The sequence below is a fragment of the Schistocerca cancellata genome, chromosome 6 (assembly GCF_023864275.1).
Source record: "Schistocerca cancellata isolate TAMUIC-IGC-003103 chromosome 6, iqSchCanc2.1, whole genome shotgun sequence".
Classification (NCBI taxonomy): Eukaryota; Metazoa; Arthropoda; class Insecta; order Orthoptera; family Acrididae; genus Schistocerca; species Schistocerca cancellata.
Genome location: NC_064631.1, coordinates 425,276,157 through 425,293,968, shown reverse-complemented (window position 1 = coordinate 425,293,968; position 17,812 = coordinate 425,276,157). Strand labels below are relative to the sequence as shown.

The following is a 17,812-nucleotide window of genomic DNA, read 5'->3' as shown; positions in this document are numbered from 1 at the left end:
GGCTTCCAAGTCACTTAAGATTTATTGTTGCAACAGTACATATGGAGCACATTAAATAATTACATTTACAAATCAATAGCACTAGCGGTTCTGAGGTACCAGGTATCCACCTATGCTGCAACACCCCCAAGCGGCAATGCAGCTGCTGACTCTCGCATCCAATCGATAGTACAGATGGCGAATACTGTCCAGGGATACTTTACGCCACGTCTGCTCGGCCTTTTCTATTAGTACTTAAAAGTTGTCAATGGACGAGTTGCCCACGTCACTTCTCGGTCCATCATATCCCACACGTGCTCGACTGGAGATCGTGCTGGCCAGGGAAGTTGCTGCACGTCTCGCAGAGCACGTTGAGCTGTAGCTTATCGCGACCCACACCATAAGGCGTGGGGTGGTGCCAGTGTGTCTCGGACAAATGCACTCTGCGAGACAGAACTCACCAGGTCTACGTTGTACGCGCAAACGATCGTCACTTGCGTGCAGAACCTGCTATCATCGCTGAAGACCACGACGCGCCATTCGATCTTCCAAGTGATCCCTCTGATTGGTACGTGTCGTGACGTGTACTTCGATGCTGTGGCGTGAGTGCAACACGCGCTACAGGTGTGCGTGCCCGTAGTCCTACTTCTAATAACCAGTTCGCAACAGTTCGTGTTGACACGTCTGGGCTCACATGCCCTCTTATCTGTGCTGTGGTACCTCTACGGTCTGCCATTGCTGGCCTTACAATACGACAACCCTGGCGGGCATTTGTGCTGCGTGGATGTCCAGAAACTCGTCCATGGATGTGACAATGATCACTTGATCACTGATATCAGCATCGTTGTACAACTGACGCAGCACATCCAATTTGTATGGCAATGCTCCGACAGGATCATCCCGCCACTCGGAAGGTCACAATCTGACCCGTTTCAAACTCTCCCAATTGGCTGTAGGAAGCACGAGTGCGTCTCTCCTTGGCATGATTGCTTGCTTGGTTGTTTCTCACGTTTGTATCACACTGAGCCTTCTGCCTGTGAGCATTCCTTTTTTAAAGGATAGACACAGATGGCGCTCTGGTAGCTGTGCCACTAAGCTATCCATTGGCGGACGACGTTGGAACCATTGTCAGTACAGTGACTATACCTCAGGTGGCTTATGCCCTCATTAGATCAAAATCGACGTCGTCCGGCAGTATATTAGCTCGTAGCCAATGTCGTTTGATAACGACACACATGTGACCCAAGTCCTTCCCCATAGTGATACTTGTAATTGACCTCTCACCCTCAACACAGCCAACGGTCACTGTTGAGTACGGAGATTCTTAACAACGAACTCCTGGTCTCAGTTCGCATGTTCAGTAAGTGCAGATTATTGCTCGATACGCATCCAACAGTGCTCTGTTTCTAATGCATTCGCTAGAGGTCTGAGACGTTCTTATCCAATCCAGCAGGATATCCGTAGCTGGTTGAGGTATTTAGTCAGTTGTGAGCAACACGAACTACGTTGTGTAGTGAAAAAAAAAGGCACTCCGTCTTCAGGCCACGAGTGGCCTACCGTGACCATCCGACAGCCGTGTCATCCTCAGTGGAGGATGCGGATAGGAGGGGCGTGGGGTCAGCAAACCGCTCTCCCGGTCGTTATGATGGAATTCTTGACCGAAGCCGCTACTATTCGGTCGAATAGCTCCTCAATTGACATCACGAGGCTGAGTGCACCCCCAAAAATGGCAACAGCGCATGGTGGCCTGGATGGTCACCCATCCAAGTGCCGACCACCCCCGACAGCGCTTAACTTCGGTGATCTCACGAGAACCGGTGTATCCACTGCGGCAATGGCGTTGCCACGTTGTGTGGTAAGAACAACAAATAATTTTTTGAATATGTTGCTTTGTCTAAAAGGAGCTACCGTATTTCATAATAAACTCACTGCTTATACGGTAAGTCGGTTCTTAAATTCAGAGACACCAAAAATTACACCTAATGTTTGCTCAGGTTACTGCTGTTACTTACACACTCTTTTCGGAACTACGTCCTCAGCAATACACACAAAAAGTATAAAATATCCATCCAGAAACACAGAGGGAGATGTTTACTCGCTCATATTACGAGTCACATAACGCATTTTTAACTGAAGAATTAAAAAGGTATGTGCGCAGCAGGGAATCAAGAGAGAAATCATAAATTACGTGCTTGATAGTGAACTCATTAATATTATTCAATCATTGTTCTTGTAAATAATAACTCTAACTTGTAACCGGATTATTCAAATTGTCAATCGACAGAGTATAACCAGGAACAGATTTTTTCTCAACTACGCACATTTATAATATCTCGGCCTACGCCACACCACGAGTCTTAGAATAATTTCAGTACAGCGATACATAAAAAAATTAATTTGGCTGTAATTTTCTGTCCGTTCAGCGTTCCGTCAATCAGACTAGCACAGACGACCATAGTAAATGGAAAGTCAAACGCTGTATTTGCCACAACTATACCCTAAATATTGGGAAAATTCCATCTTACGTTCAACTGTTATCAAGGCAGTATTTCATCGTGAACCTATTAAGGTTGGCCACCATAGTTCAATCAAGTCAATTAATTTTACCTTGACCAATTCATTTACGCCAAACTGAATTATATCCATCAATCCTCGCATATATTAAAGCACTTCAAACAATGTAACGCGCCAACACACAAGAATACCGAAATATATAAAATTCACACAATGTTCGTCTATAAACCGACTCTACTCGGCATCCTAATCAGTAAAAACTTCAGTAACAGCTTCAGTAACTAGTAACACGTTATGGAAAAATAAGAACAAATAATATACGTAATGTCGTTGCAAGATGTTGCAGTGTGGCGATATGCAACAGCACAGCAGAAATAGGAACTTACCTAAATACGCTGTGCCTCGTAGCGTAACTGCTCTTCAACCACCAAGGAACTCATAATACTCATATTTTGTGTTGTATTTGTCTTGTCAAAGCACTGTGAGTAATGTGATGTATGTGTACAATGTTTTGTTTGCAGAGGAAATCACAAGACTTCCATGTAGATGTAAAATAAGATACCGCTCCAATTACGGAAAAAATTATTTTTACTTGAGTAATTTTTTAGATTGCAATGGAAATATGAAGGAAGACTGCCTTAAGACGCAGAGCGGTACACTGCATATTTCAAGCAAATCTAAATTCAACTAGACTTGACAACACGAGTAAACTCCTGCTATGTGCTCTGCTTGAGCAGTAATTCAGTTCTTTTTCTTCTGTATTTGCAACACAGCTGTATAATTGCAGAGCGGTACACTGCATATTTTAAGCAAATCTAAATTCAACTAGACTTGACAAGAGTAAATTCCTGCTATGTGCTCTGCTTGAGCAGTAATTCAGTTATTTTTCTTCTGTATTTGCAACACAGCTGTGTAATTGCAAAAACAGAATTACAAAAGTTAAAAAATAAGTTAGTAGGCAAATAATTTTAATAGATTCCAGAAAAAACTAAGAAAACACTGTTAAGTATAGCCATGAGTGCACGAATACTTGTACAAGAATATGAAGATGGTAGTACAAATATTGAAGTTATGTGGGTAGTTATGAGTCTTACCTTCGTAATTTTGTATGTGCAGATCGTCTGAAGTTAAACACCGTGACTGAAATGCTCTTTTGTTCCAGGCGAACAACGCGTACACTCGTGACCAGTGGTTGCATTCCATACTGTGGAAGGTAAGATATGCATGTTACTGAGCAATAAATACTTGGATGATATTGTTTAGTGTGTTAGTGGCTAAAGCGCTGATGAATTATGGCTCCTTTGTTACTTCTTTTTAAAAAAATAATAAAAATAAAAGAAAAGAACGCTATGTCTGTTACGACGTCAGTGACAATTGAAATACCTATCATCCACTTCGTCCAGAGGCCTTCGTAGCATATATCCTGTACTGATTTATTCAGTTATACTTTGCATGCTAATCAGTTAGAATACTTTTCATCCAAGGAAATGGTGAACATACACTCCTGGAAACTGAAATAAGAACACCGTGAATTCATTGTCCCAGGAAGGGGAAACTTTATTGACACATTCCTGGGGTCAGATACATCACATGATCACACTGACAGAACCACAGGCACATAGACACAGGCAACACAGCATGCACAATGTCGGCACTAGTACAGTGTATATCCACCTTTGGGCAGCAATGCAGGCTGCTATTCTCCCATGGAGACGATCGTAGAGATGCTGGATGTAGTCCTGTGGAACGGCTTGCCATGCCATTTCCACCTGGCGCCTCAGTTGGACCAGCGTTCGTGCTGGACGTGCAGACCGCGTGAGACGACGCTTCATCCAGTCCCAAACATGCTCAATGGGGGACAGATCCGGAGATCTTGCTGGCCAGGGTAGTTGACTTACACCTTCTAGAGCACGTTGGGTGGCACGGGATACTTGCGGACGTGCATTGTCCTGTTGGAACAGCAAGTTCCCTTGCCGGTCTAGGAAAGGTAGAACGATGGGTTCGATGACGGTTTGGATGTACCGTGCACTATTCAGTGTCCCCTCGACGATCACCAGTGGTGTACGGCCAGTGTAGGAGATCGCTCCCCACACCATGATGCCGGGTGTTGGCCCTGTGTGCCTCGGTCGTATGCATTCCTGATTGTGGCGCTCACCTGCACGGCGCCAAACACGCATACGACCATCATTGGCACCAAGGCAGAAGCGACTCTCATCGCTGAAGACGACACGTCTCCATTCGTCCCTCCATTCACGCCTGTCGCGACACCACTGGAGGCGGGCTGCACGGTGTTGGGGCGTGAGCGGAAGACGGCCTAACGGTGTGCGGGACCGTAGCCCAGCTTCATGGAGACGGTTGCGAATGGTCCTCGCCGATACCCCAGGAGCAACAGTGTCCCTAATTTGCTGGGAAGTGGCGGTGCGGTCCCCTACGGCACTGCGTAGGATCCTACGGTCTTGGCGTGCATCCGTGCGTCGCTGCGGTCCGGTCCCAGGTCGACGGGCACGTGCACCTTCCGCCGACCACTGGCGACAACATCGATGTACTGTGGAGTCCTCACGCCCCACGTGTTGAGCAATTCGGCGGTACGTCCACCCGGCCTCCCGCATGCCCACTATATGCCCTCGCTCAAAGTCCGTCAACTGCACATACGGTTCACGTCCACGCTGTCGCGGCATGCTACCAGTGTTAAAGACTGCAATGGAGCTCCGTATGCCACGGCAAACTGGCTGACACTGACGGCGGCGGTGCACAAATGCTGCGCAGCTAGTGCCATTCGACAGCCAACACCGCGGTTCCTGGTGTGTCCGCTGTGCCGTGCGTGTGATCATTGCTTGTACAGCCCTCTCGCAGTGTCCGGAGCAAGTATGGTGGGTCTGACACACCGGTGTCAATGTGTTCTTTTTTCCATTTCCAGGAGTGTAGTAATTATTACTACGGAAATCGATTAATTTTTTTTCTGTTTTTCCACAAGGTTACAGCCTTCTATTCATTGCTGTGTGTGCATTTTCATTTCTGACGTGAAGTTGTGGATTCATCACGTAAAGTCAGTTTGAACCTTTCTAGAACGGTCCAAACATCTCTGAGAAATTCTTTATCATGTTTTCCACAAATGTGGTACCCATTTTTCATCAAGATTTATCGTATTTAACTACACATGTGTACTGTCTGGTACTCTTTCTTTCGATATGTGCACGGCGTTAGTTATTTCATTGGAATTAATCGTCATTCTGTCGATCTCCAATACCATATTGAGCACTTCCTGTTTACATCTGCAGTTTCCGCAGGCTTTTACCGTCGATAATCTTCACAAGGGAAATACTTCTTATTCAGCTACAAATTCTAACGATTAGACTCCTTACAAAACTTCAACATCTTTTAATGAGCTTCCGCTGATAAACTGTCCAAATTAAATTATTTTAAGGCGGAATTGTAGTCTGGATTATTCTTTTGAAAGAAACACACAAACACTTCAAAACTCTATATAAACAAAACTGCTACTCAGATCATGCCAATACCTGATTCACGTTGTTGTCATCATATACCAGCAACACAAAAGCAAAATGTAAGTATTATTAACGTCATTCAGTACCTAGTATAGCTATTTTTTTCTGATCTATTAACCGTTTAAATTCAGAAATATAATTGCACTACTAATGAAAACTCCATATCAGTTCACTTTTAAAAATGATCTCCCTCGGTAATGATGATGATCTTTTTAGAAATCCAGGGAAGTTTTAAAATCCAGGAATGATGAAAAGTGAAGTTGGCACGTAAGGTCACAGTCACTTCTTATTCGATCATGACTTCCATATTTCTGCATAAGGTATTGGTACGTTCCGCAGTATCTGCAGTGGCATTTCTTCGCTAAGTGTAGAATATTATTCTTTTTTCGGACAGAGTGAGGTGGTGCAGTGGTTAAGAAATGGGTAATATGGGACCAAATGCCCGCCTGACCACTCCGATTTAGGTTTCCCTTGATATTCTTATAATATAAGGTGAATGCCAGGGTGGTCACTTAAGCAGATGCAGTAGATGCGCGATCGACGCGGCGGAATGTTAACCGAAGCAGATTCTCGCCCTGGTCTGAGATTCTCTCCGCTCGGGGATTCGATGTTGTGCTGTCCTTACAGGCGTATTGTCAGAAATGACTTTCCACTTTTGAGATGACTGCATGCGCAAGTCCCGAAGGCTAACCACAGAAAAAAAGTCATGGACCAGGTGTTTAACTGTTACCTTCACTCCATCTTTGAATTGCCTTCTTATATTTTCAATACTGTTAATGAACAGGACGTAATTTATTGCTTACTTTCTAGAATCGGCAACATAGTAGCAGAGAGGGCTATCGGAATTACAGGTTGAAAAACGCGTAACATGCTGCCATTGTCCCCACATTTAACACACATCAGAAAGGAAATTGAGACAGGAACCCTGAGCATTTATCAGATAAATTTTAGAATATTCTTTAGTAATGACACGTCGCAAGAAACTCTGGTACACAATGGAAACTTCAGTTTCCATTGTGCACTCATTGTCACTCTTTCGAGTGACAGGACTTTAACTTTTCCTCGAAGAATACACAACACTCAAATCACAGAATTTTTTCATCAGAAACTAGACTGCTCAACACAATTAAAGGATCACTTCTTCGAAACATCGCAGTTGGCTCCCGTGGCGACGCAGAGGCTTGAAATTTGGCTCAAAGGTGCCTATTACCTTCCTTTGTAACTGTGCAAATGCTTGGCGCGCTGTGACGTCACTCTCGGGCTCGGCTACGCTTCACACAGCAAGGTGTTGACGCATGACAAACAAAGGCCAGAGTTCAGAAGTTGATTTGACCTGTAAGTTGGGTTAGTGGCACACTGGCACCAAATTTCCCAGCAATTCTGCCCAACGCTACCGTGGAAGTGTCACACTACGGCACGGCCGTTTCACACCTTCTTACCCACATTCCACCCATTCTTTTGGCGCCTCTGTTTGGAGGTCATAATCACAACGCCCAGCGTTGAAATTACGTGGTTTTATTATATGTGGCCATGGAAAACATTCAGTCACACCGCCCGTCAGAATCGACACGAAAAGACCTTAGGGGTGGCGTAAAGGGTTTCATTGAAACTACCCCATTTCGTGCTGTCAGCAACCCCATTGAACGTGATCACACCGCTTTGGAGAGCAGTACTACCTTTTTTTCTCTGGTGTACAGGGTGGAGCCACTAGGGACCATTCAAAACCATTTGCCGAAGTCTGAACGTGATCTGAAGCAGCAAAGAGGGCGTATGCTTGTTCAGGTCTGCTGCTAAGCGTCCTCCTGTGGCATGATCACAAAAGGGTGCGACATCAACACGTGCGTGAGTAAAACGGCATAGGGACTCTCAAAGAGTCCCAGTTGCGGCGACACCCGTGGTGCTACCTGCTCATCTTTGTTGAGCTCTTTAAAAATATACGTGTGCAGAGACAAACGGGAATAGACTCCTAGGTGCCTGCAGGCAGGCTTGCTGCTCTTGCGCCTCCTAGTAGGCATCTGGGTTCACAGGGGTGTCAAGGGATTGCCTGCTTGCAGGCGCTCAGGACTGTCATCGCAATTTTGTCTCTGTACATGTGAAGTGCTCAGCAGAGGCGGCTGGGTGGCACCGAGGGTATTGCCCTACTGGGGGTCTTAGAGGGAACCTTCGCCATTTTAATCACGAATGTGTCAATGTTGCACCCCTCCATGATCGCCCTACAGGAGCGCCGCGAAACAGGAGGGATGAAAAAGTGTAAACACCCTTTGCTGCTGCAGGTGAAGTTCAAATTTCGTTGGATGATTTTGAATGGTCCCTGGCAGTTCCACTCTATACACTAGGGAAAAAACTGCACCCTTTGAAGTGCAATGCGACTGCATTTATATGCAATGAGTTTTCTAGAGCATGATGTACTTAGAAAAGGGTTGAATCGTCCTCAGGGAGGTCAACATTGTCAAGAACTTCATCTCGATGCTCATCACACTGCGAATTGTCGATTTCGACCGCGAAATGTGTGGTTTCAACACCCCAAGGAAGAGGTTGGTTTACTGACGCCCTTTACGCCATCCCCTAAGGTTTTTTCTTGTTGATTCTCGTCGGTGTGTCTGAAATGTTTTCTTCGGCCATCTACAAGAAAACCGCGCGAATTCAGCTTTGGGCCTCACGGTTCTGACCTCCACCGCAGAAGTGTCAGAAGAAGGGGTGAAATGTGGGTAAGAGATGGGTGTGAAAATCTTGCGATAAGAGTGACACGTCCATGGTGGCGACGGCCAGAAGCCACCTTACATCAGACATGGACTTCTAAGCTCAGGTCGTTTGTTTATGTGTCGACGCCATGCTGATTGAAACGTCTGCGAGACGGAGGGTGAGGTCCCAGGGCGCCACGCGTCTGCACCACTCCAGAGGAAGGTTGTAGGCATCGCGAACTAAATTTCAAACTTCAAAGTCGCAATGGGAGATAATTACAGGGTTTCGAAAAAGTGTCCTTGTAATTGTTTCCCAGTGTGTAAACAGGTTGCATCTTTTCACATAAAGGCTCAACAAATTTAGAATAATATTATAAACGTGGTTTCTCGTCTGCTGGTTTCTAAGCCCTTGTTGGTTGTGGAAAACATGTTCTTGGAGCTCTCTTTACTGTCAGATTGTTAATAATTGTATTTTACCGCAACGGTTATGAACTTTGTCATAGAGGCATTCAAAGGAGACACTTGTGCTACTGTCATATGCATGTAGAGATCTGTTAAAGATTGTCCTCTCACTCAGCTGAAATTTACTGGGTATCTACAAAAAGCATAACATCTGAAGTGATGCTAGTAATAAAATAAATAAAAAACAAGGGGCAACAATTTCTTCGAACGTAAGTATTAAATGGAAGTGACTTTAGTATATACCTTTGTCGAAGTCATCTAAAATTTTGACTCCATTTTGATCTGGAGCACGCAGCTTCATCCTTATGATGATGGTTAGCAGGGAAGCTAAATGAAGTTGTAGGTGATAGGTGTTAAATGAGTTTCTCAGTACTATCTATTCGTGTCGCCGAGTGATCATCAGTTGATCTGCGAGTTGCAAGTTGAGGTCAAATATTCTGCTTACACAGATCTTTGCGATCGATGGCATTAACACTTCCCCTGCTATTTCCATTTCCTCCAATATAAATCTCAGCAACAGACGCCAGTTTCAGTGTGTGTTGATGTTGTCCGCCGTTAAATTTGTTGATGTTCAGTCCGAACGTGGAACAGCACTAACAGTTACTTTCGTCCCGGATGCTTTTGAATCAAAAGTAAATAAATGCATTATTAAATTTATCTTGGTTTCAGAATGCTTATACCGACATAGCATCCGGTTCCATTTTTCACAGTTCGCAACAAAACACGAAGACGCGGATCTCTGTTACTGTCTGACTTGCCAGCAGACCAGTTTGCTCCTTCTTAATGTGTACGGTAGCACTTGGCGCTTTCGTAAATGTGTGCGAGCACTTACGAATATTTTTGCACACATTGCCACAAACATAATTGTCGGCTCATCGAAAATTTTATATACAGCTTGAGAATTTTCATACTAGACTCTAGAACTGCAACTATTGCTTTCCTCATAATTTTAACGTTTTGTTACCTCCAGTAGATCTACTGTTTTCTTTACTGGCCTCCACTTGCTTTTCTTCTCGCAATTTAACCTTGCAATATATTTATTAAAAACTTATTGTATTCTCTTAAATGTCCAATAAGTTTAGTTTTCCTTTTCGGAGCGTTCTATGGGGTTTCATCTTTCTTTGATTTATTTCGGAAAATCTTTAGTGCATTTCGATTCTGCATAGGTGCTTCTCGTTGGCCTTTTCCAAAGACACATTTCCACCATTTCTCAATGCTTTAAACATTGTCCAGCTTTTACAACCATACCGGAACACATTTCATATGAATATCTTGACTTTATTTTTTCTTTTCTAAACTGAATATCCTTAGCAGTAATTATTGTCGTCTTTAATTTTAAGGAATATTTAATTATGAATTTATATTTGTAATTTTCATACTCTGTCTGTCTTCTCCTGTCTGATTTGCTTACTACAATAACTTTGGTCTTTTTACTACTAATCTTAAGTTTAGATTTCTTGAGAAATGTTGAAAATCTAGGATGTGTATTGTGTACATGTTTTTCAATGTCATTCGCAAATCTCGTGCAGTGAATGGTAGCTCCATTCACCTTAACTCCCGTTTATTTTTCCTTTGAAGATATTAACAGCTTTTTCGAGTAAAAGCTTAAAGTAATATATTGATAACGAGTGATATTCTCTTCCTCATTTCTAATTTTAGCATTACATTGCTCTCCAGTAATATTTTACTAGAGACAGTAATTTGAAATCTCTGTAAATCGCATTTTTATTCCGGGTACATCCCGCTTTTATTGGCATTATCAAATGACCACAAAGCTGACACTATCTTTCATATACCGTATGTACCAGCTGTAAGCTCCGAGGGAAGCACATTCTCACCTGTCATGTCTTATTGCAGTTTGGCATGCAGAATGAATAGAGCACGTGTGTTGAGGGAGACCATCTGCCAGAGACTAAAGTAAATTACGCAATAGGATCTGGACAGCTACCTGTCAAGGTCTGGAAGGCGGACGTAACAGCAGGAGCCGATAATTCCGAGGAGGTCATCCCCAGCTCAGCTAGGGGCGCATGGCTGCGCTCTAACCCCCCCCCCCCTCCTCCACCCCTTCCCCAACCGCCGGTAGTCCCTCAAGCTGAAGTCCCCCCTCGGGAAATCATCGATAATGACGTGGACAGAAGGGCGGCGGCGAGGTTTCCATTCCATTAGGGCCGCAGCATCAACATCAGTCACACGGACAGCCGTGGCCGCGGGCGATCGACCCGCCGGCGGGGCGCCCAGGGCGTGGTTCGTGTCCCGGCAGGGGCAGCCGCACTGGGCTATACAATACACCACTGCCGTTCAAGGCAACGATTCAGATCCACCCACGTTTATATTTTAGTAGCAGACAAGCCCCACATCAACAGTTTCTCAAATCCACAACTCCTATTCATATACGTACCTCGTGGTCGCTGACTTTTCCAAGGTTGTAGGGCCATAGTTTGTAAGGGCTACAACGCTGGTAATAGTAACAATACAACGGCTCCATGCAAATCGGACTTCGTCTGTGAAGCGAACGAAGCACAGCTCTAAAGCAAGTTTGCTGTTGGAAAGTTAATTATGAGACAATCTGGTATATTTCGGTACTCGTGCCTCACAAGAAATACCCTTTTTGTTTTGTAACACTGATGTGGTGGCTTTACAGAGTCTGCAGATTGCAAAAAAAAATATACACTACTGGCCATTAAAATTGCTACACCACGAAGATGACGTGCTACAGACGCGAAATTTAACCGACAGGAAGATGCCGTGATATGCAAATGATTAACTTCTCAGAGCATTCACACAAGGTTGGCGCCGGTGGCGACACCTACAACGTGCTGACATGAGGAAAGTTTCCAACCGATTTCTCATACACAAACAGCAGGCGACCGGCGTTGCCTGGTGAAACGTTGTTGTGATGCCTCGTGTAAGGAGGAGAAATGCGTACCATCACGTTTCCGACTTTGATATAGGTCGCATTGTAGCCTATCGCGATTGCGGTTTATCGTATCGCGACATTGCTGCTCGCGTTGGTCGAGATCCAATGACTGTTGGCAGAATATGGAATCAGTGGGTTCAGGAGGGTAATACGGAACGCCGTGCTGGATCCCAACGGCCTCGTATCACTGGCAGTCGAGATGACAGGCATCTCATCCGCATAGCTGTAACGGAACGTGCAGCCACGTCTCGATCCCTCAGTCAACAGATGGGGACGTTTGCAAGATAACAACCATCTGCACGAACAGTTCGACGACGTTTACAGCAGCGTGGACTATCAGATCGGAGACCATGGTTGCGGTTACCCTTGACGCTGCATCACAGACAGGAACGCCTGCGATGGTGTACTCAACGACGAACGTGAGTGCACGAATGACAAAACGTCACTTTTTCGGATGAATCCAGGTTCTGTTTAGAGAATCATGATGGTCGCATCCGTGTTGGGCGACATCGCGGTGAACGCACATTGGAATCGTCTATTCGTCATCGCCATACTGGCGTATCACCCGGCGTGATGGTATGAGGTGCCATTGGTTGCACGTCTCGGTCGCCTCTTGTTCGCATTGACGCCACTCTGAACAGTGGATGTTACATTTCAGATGTGTTACCACCCGTGGCTCTACCTTCATTTGATCCCTGCGAAACCCCACATTTCAGCAGAATAATGCACGACCGCATGTTGCAGGTCCTGTATGGGCCTTTCTGGATACAGAAAATGTTCGAATGCTGCCCTGGCCAGCACATTCTCCAGATCTCTCACCAACTGGAAACGTCTGGTCAATGGTGACCGAGCAACTGGCTCGTCACTATATCCCAGTCACTACTCGTGATGAACTGTGGTATCGTGTTGAAGCGACATGGGCAGCTGTACCTGTTCACGCCATCCAAGCTCTGTTTGACTCAATGCCCAGGCGTATCAAGGCCGTTATTACGGCCAGAGGTGGTTGTTCTGGGTACTGATTTCTCAGGATCTATGCACCCAAATTGCGTGAAAATGTAATCACATGTCAGTTCCAGTATAATATATTTGTCCAATGAATACCCGTTTATCGTCTGCATTTCTTCTTGGTGTAGCAATTTTAATGGCCAGTAGTGTATAGCATAGTTATAGATGTTAATGCATCTCCCACGCCACACGCCAGGAGGCCATCATTACCACATATATAGAATAGCATGCACATATCTGCCTGACAGAAAGCGTCCAGCTAACACACCGTATCCACCGTATTTTATGAGGACCATGTAGTGATAGTGGGTGGGGGCGGGAAACAGTTTGGACAGGGATGTGGCATATGACATAGGTGGTGACCTGGACAAGATAGTTTCCCTGACTCATGGCACCAACCTACACTTTGTTGAGCTGTTCTTGCGTCATGATCGACCACACCTTGATGGAGCTGTGAGGCGTGTCAATTTGGGGTTAGGGATGGCTCTGAAGACAGCCAACTTTGCTCATGTTTCTCTGGTGCCCATTGGGACTATCAACAGTTGGGGTTGCACTAGGCATGGCCCACACCTAAACAGGACTGGGAAGGGAAGATTGGTACAGCTGATTCATGAAAGTATAGGGGGTGGATCTCGGGCCACACATGGTCAAATACCTGTTGTCATAGGTAGGAAAAGTAGATCTTTTTTAGGATAAATCGAGACAACAGGGTCTCCAGCCTAAAGAATACCTCCAGCACTTTAAAAAATACTGAAACAATCACTCAAAAGACAGATTTTAACACTTCAAGTATCACAAATACCAGATGTCACAAAGAAAAACAAACCATTGGAAAGAGTAACATGGGGCATTTCACAGCCTTAACAATCCTTCATCAAAACATGCAATCAATAAAAAATAAAAACAACTATTAGAAGTTGAGCTCCAATCTTTGAACTGCAAATTAGTTTGTATTACTGAGTGTAGAGACACAGAAATCCAACATGTAGTATTATTATTGTATGAAAGGGCAAATTCTTACGGCAGAACTACTTCAAGGGGTGGAGGATCATGCATCTTTATCAGAAAAGGAACACAGTTCAAATCAGGTCATGACCTCCGTACAGTAAGTGAAGACAAACACTTTGAAATATCAGCTCTTGAATTAACATGGCTTGATATCACCAAGAAATTAATCATTTCTTGTGTGTATAGATCTCCCAGTGACAATGTGGACACTTATTTCAATAAATTGACAGAAGTTCTAGATAAAGTTTCAAGTAGAAATGTCAACGTAATTCTGTGTGGGGACATTAACATCAACACTAGTATCATAAATGAATCCAGCAGCACCTTCATAAACATCCTTCAAAGTTTTGGCATGTCGCTATTGGACAATAGTGCAACAAGAGTTACTACAATGACTGCATCAGTAATTGACCCTGTGGGCACAGATGTGGACAGGGAAAAATGTGATGTAGCTGTAAAACATCTCTGTCAAATAACAATAGTATAATCAGGCACTGAATCATTCCCTAAACTACAAGCATACAAACGACATCTATCAGAGATCAAAGTAAAAGATTTTCCAAGAGAACTATGAAAATAAAACTAGGATGAAGTGTATAAGGAAACCAATGTGAATATGAAATTCTCTAAATTCTCCACATTGTTTAAATTGAACTTTGAAAAGGCATATCCAAAAGTATGCATGTCTGTATCAACATCTCACAAAAACAGACGGATAATAGCAGGTATTAAGAAGTCCTCCCAAACACTTAAACACCTCAGTTCCATGAAAAAGATTCGCAATGATCCAGAATTCTTAAATTTCTATCATAGATACAAAACGATCTGTAGGAAGATGCTGATTGCTGCAAAAAAGTTATTAAATGACGAATAATATATAATGCAAAGGATAAAAGCAAAGCAGTCTGGGATGTTATAAAAAAAGAAACAGGGAGACGCAAACAAACTCAGAATAACATACTGCTAAGGGAGGGTGATAAGATCCACAGCACTTAGCAAACTATGTAAACGAGAATTTTTCAAGTATTGCAGAGAAGTTACAGCAAAAATTCCCCAAAACAAATATAACACCTGTAAATAATGTTTCTCTAAATACAATGATGTTACTTCCAACCACAGAGAATGAAGTCAATAAAACAGTTAAAAACTAAAAAATAAAAAGCCAGTAGGCTTATATGACGTACCATTGTGTATACTGAAACAATGCATAGGGATTATACAAGGCCCCTTAACAAATATAATAAATGAATCCTTCACATCAGCGACATTTCCAGAGCAGTTAAAACGGTCAAGAGTTGTATCTTTGCTTAAGAAAGGTACCGCAGAAGACATAGAAAATTACCGGCCCATTTCCCTGCTGTCAGCATTCTCAAAAATAATAGAAGCAGTTATGAAAGACAGATTAATGAATTACCTGAATAAATACAATCTTTAAAGCGAATCACAGTTTGGTTTTCGGAAGTGGCAAAAATATGGAATCAGCCATAGTAGAATTGACAAAAGTTGTACCTGATGCTCTTGATAAAGATGAGTGTGTCACAGGCATATTTTTGGATCTTTCTAAGGCGTTTGATACAGTCGACCACAAGATTCTATTAAATAAATTAGAAGCATTGGGAATAAGATGGGTAGCTAACTACTGGTTTCGATCATACCTAACAGACAGGGTACAAAGAGCAGAGATAACACATACTTCAAATAGACCTAAACATTTAGTAAAACACTTATCAGAACCAAAATACATTAATATAGGGGTTCCGCAATATAGCATATTAGGACCAATACTGTTCCTGATATACATCAATGACTTTCCCAGTAGTGTTACTCATGGTGAAAAAATCCTCTTCGCTGATGACAGCAATATTATAGTCACTGAGGAAACACGAGAACTCCTTGCCGAGAAAGCAAATGAAACTCTAAACGAAGTTTATGATTGGTCAATAAGAAATAAAGTGATATTGGACATAAAGAAAACTGATGCCATGAATTTCAGTTTGAAGAGGAAAAATGACAATGTTAAATGTAGATGGCACCTCTATAAACTGTTAACAAATGCAAAATTTCTTGGAATGAATATTGATTCTCAGTTGAAGTGGTGTGAACACTGAATGGTACTCGCCAACAGAATGTCATCAGCATGTTATGCCCATAGAATCCCATCATCAGTGTGTAACATGCAGTGTCTTTTAGTTAAATATTATTAATGTGTACACTCAGTTCTTAGCTATGGTATTCTTTTTTGGGGAACAAACGCACAAAATATGAACACAATGTGGTCGCTGTTCGTCCATTGCCAGTTTTCTTGACCAGAGATGCTACTTCCCAACGAAGTAAATCCTCAATTGGCGTCACAGTAATAAGTAGCCTTTCAGACCATGACATGCAGTTCCTTTTGCTAAACGTTAACACTGATCAATCTAAGTCTGATATGAAAAGGGTAGTCTGTAAGACAGAAATTAATTCATTTAGGGAACTCATCAAAGACATGAAGTGGAGTGATGGGTACAGTGTTCATAGAATGAATGAGAAATACAACATTTTTACTAATAAATCTCCTTAACTTATTTGAAAACTGTTTCCCCCCTCCCCCAAATTAATCCAGATTAAACTAAATGCTGTCAAAAAGCTATGGATTACCGAAGGAATGAAGGTATCCTGTAAGTTAGAAAAGAAACTGTATCTGTCATTTGGAAAGAGTTCTGACGTAAATGCTATAGATCATCACAAAAAAATGTAAGATATTGTGAATAGTAATAAGAGCATCAAAGCTAATGCATCATCAGAAGAGAATGGTCACATCAAGTAACGAAATAATGACAGTACGGGATATCGTATTTTGGTGGAACATGGCGAGGCTGCTGTTAGGATTGAAAATTTTAAAGCAGTGCTTTATTTGTGGAATTCTATTTTATGGAGATGTTTTCTACTGATTGATGCTGCTTTTCCTAGTGTCGTTGCTATAGGATGACACTTTGTTAATGTGTCACTTCGTAATTGTTACTGAAAAGTAACTAGATGCTGTCAGTAGAAGCTGTCTGGGAATACCTCAGACCAGTCATTACAATAACTACAATTATTCGAGTATGGCCCTTACAACACCAATAGAAGTAACGTCCACAATAAATTCTAGTGGCTATGATAATATGTCAACAAAGTTGATTAAACAGGGAGACTCTGAGTTTAGTGACATTTTAAGTTGTTTATTTATAAGCAGTCTTATCAGTGGCACGTATCCTGAGAGGTTAAAATATGCTGAAGTTAAGCCTTTGTATAACAAGGAGAAATACTAGCAAACTTCCGTCCAATTTCACATTTGCCGTCATTCTCAAACTTTAGAAAAGATAATATACAGTAGTCTTCTTAACCATCTGTCCACAAATAAAATATTGTCCAAGTCACAATTGTCCGATATTGAGAAGGCTACGTACACTTACAGTGAGGATGTACTTATTTCATTAGACAATAAATTATAGGCTACTGGTACATTTTGTGGTATGTCAAAGACAATTTACTGTGTAAATTACTATATCCTTTCAAGTAAATTAAAATATTACAGTGTAACAGGAAATGCTGCAAAATGATTGAAATCCTATATCTCTGAGAGAAAACAAAGGGTGTTAGTAGGAAAGAGACGTGTATGAAGTTATCAGACATTGTCCAACTGGGAACCAGTAACATGTGGCGTCCCCTGAGGTTCCATCTTAGGCCCCCTTTACTTTTTCTTGTGTATATAAATGACC

The 17,812-nt window shown here is 42.8% G+C and overlaps 1 protein-coding gene across 1 annotated transcript in view; it reads left to right on the top strand.

Annotated features, from left to right (window-relative positions):
• LOC126088361 (C-Maf-inducing protein-like) overlaps positions 1–17,812 on the top strand; it is a 938,159-nt gene that overhangs the window by 798,919 nt on the left and 121,428 nt on the right. The window contains exon 3 of the mRNA XM_049906499.1: positions 3,656–3,706. Coding sequence (XP_049762456.1) covers positions 3,656–3,706 — 51 coding nt within the window. The remainder of the gene's footprint in view (positions 1–3,655; positions 3,707–17,812) is intronic.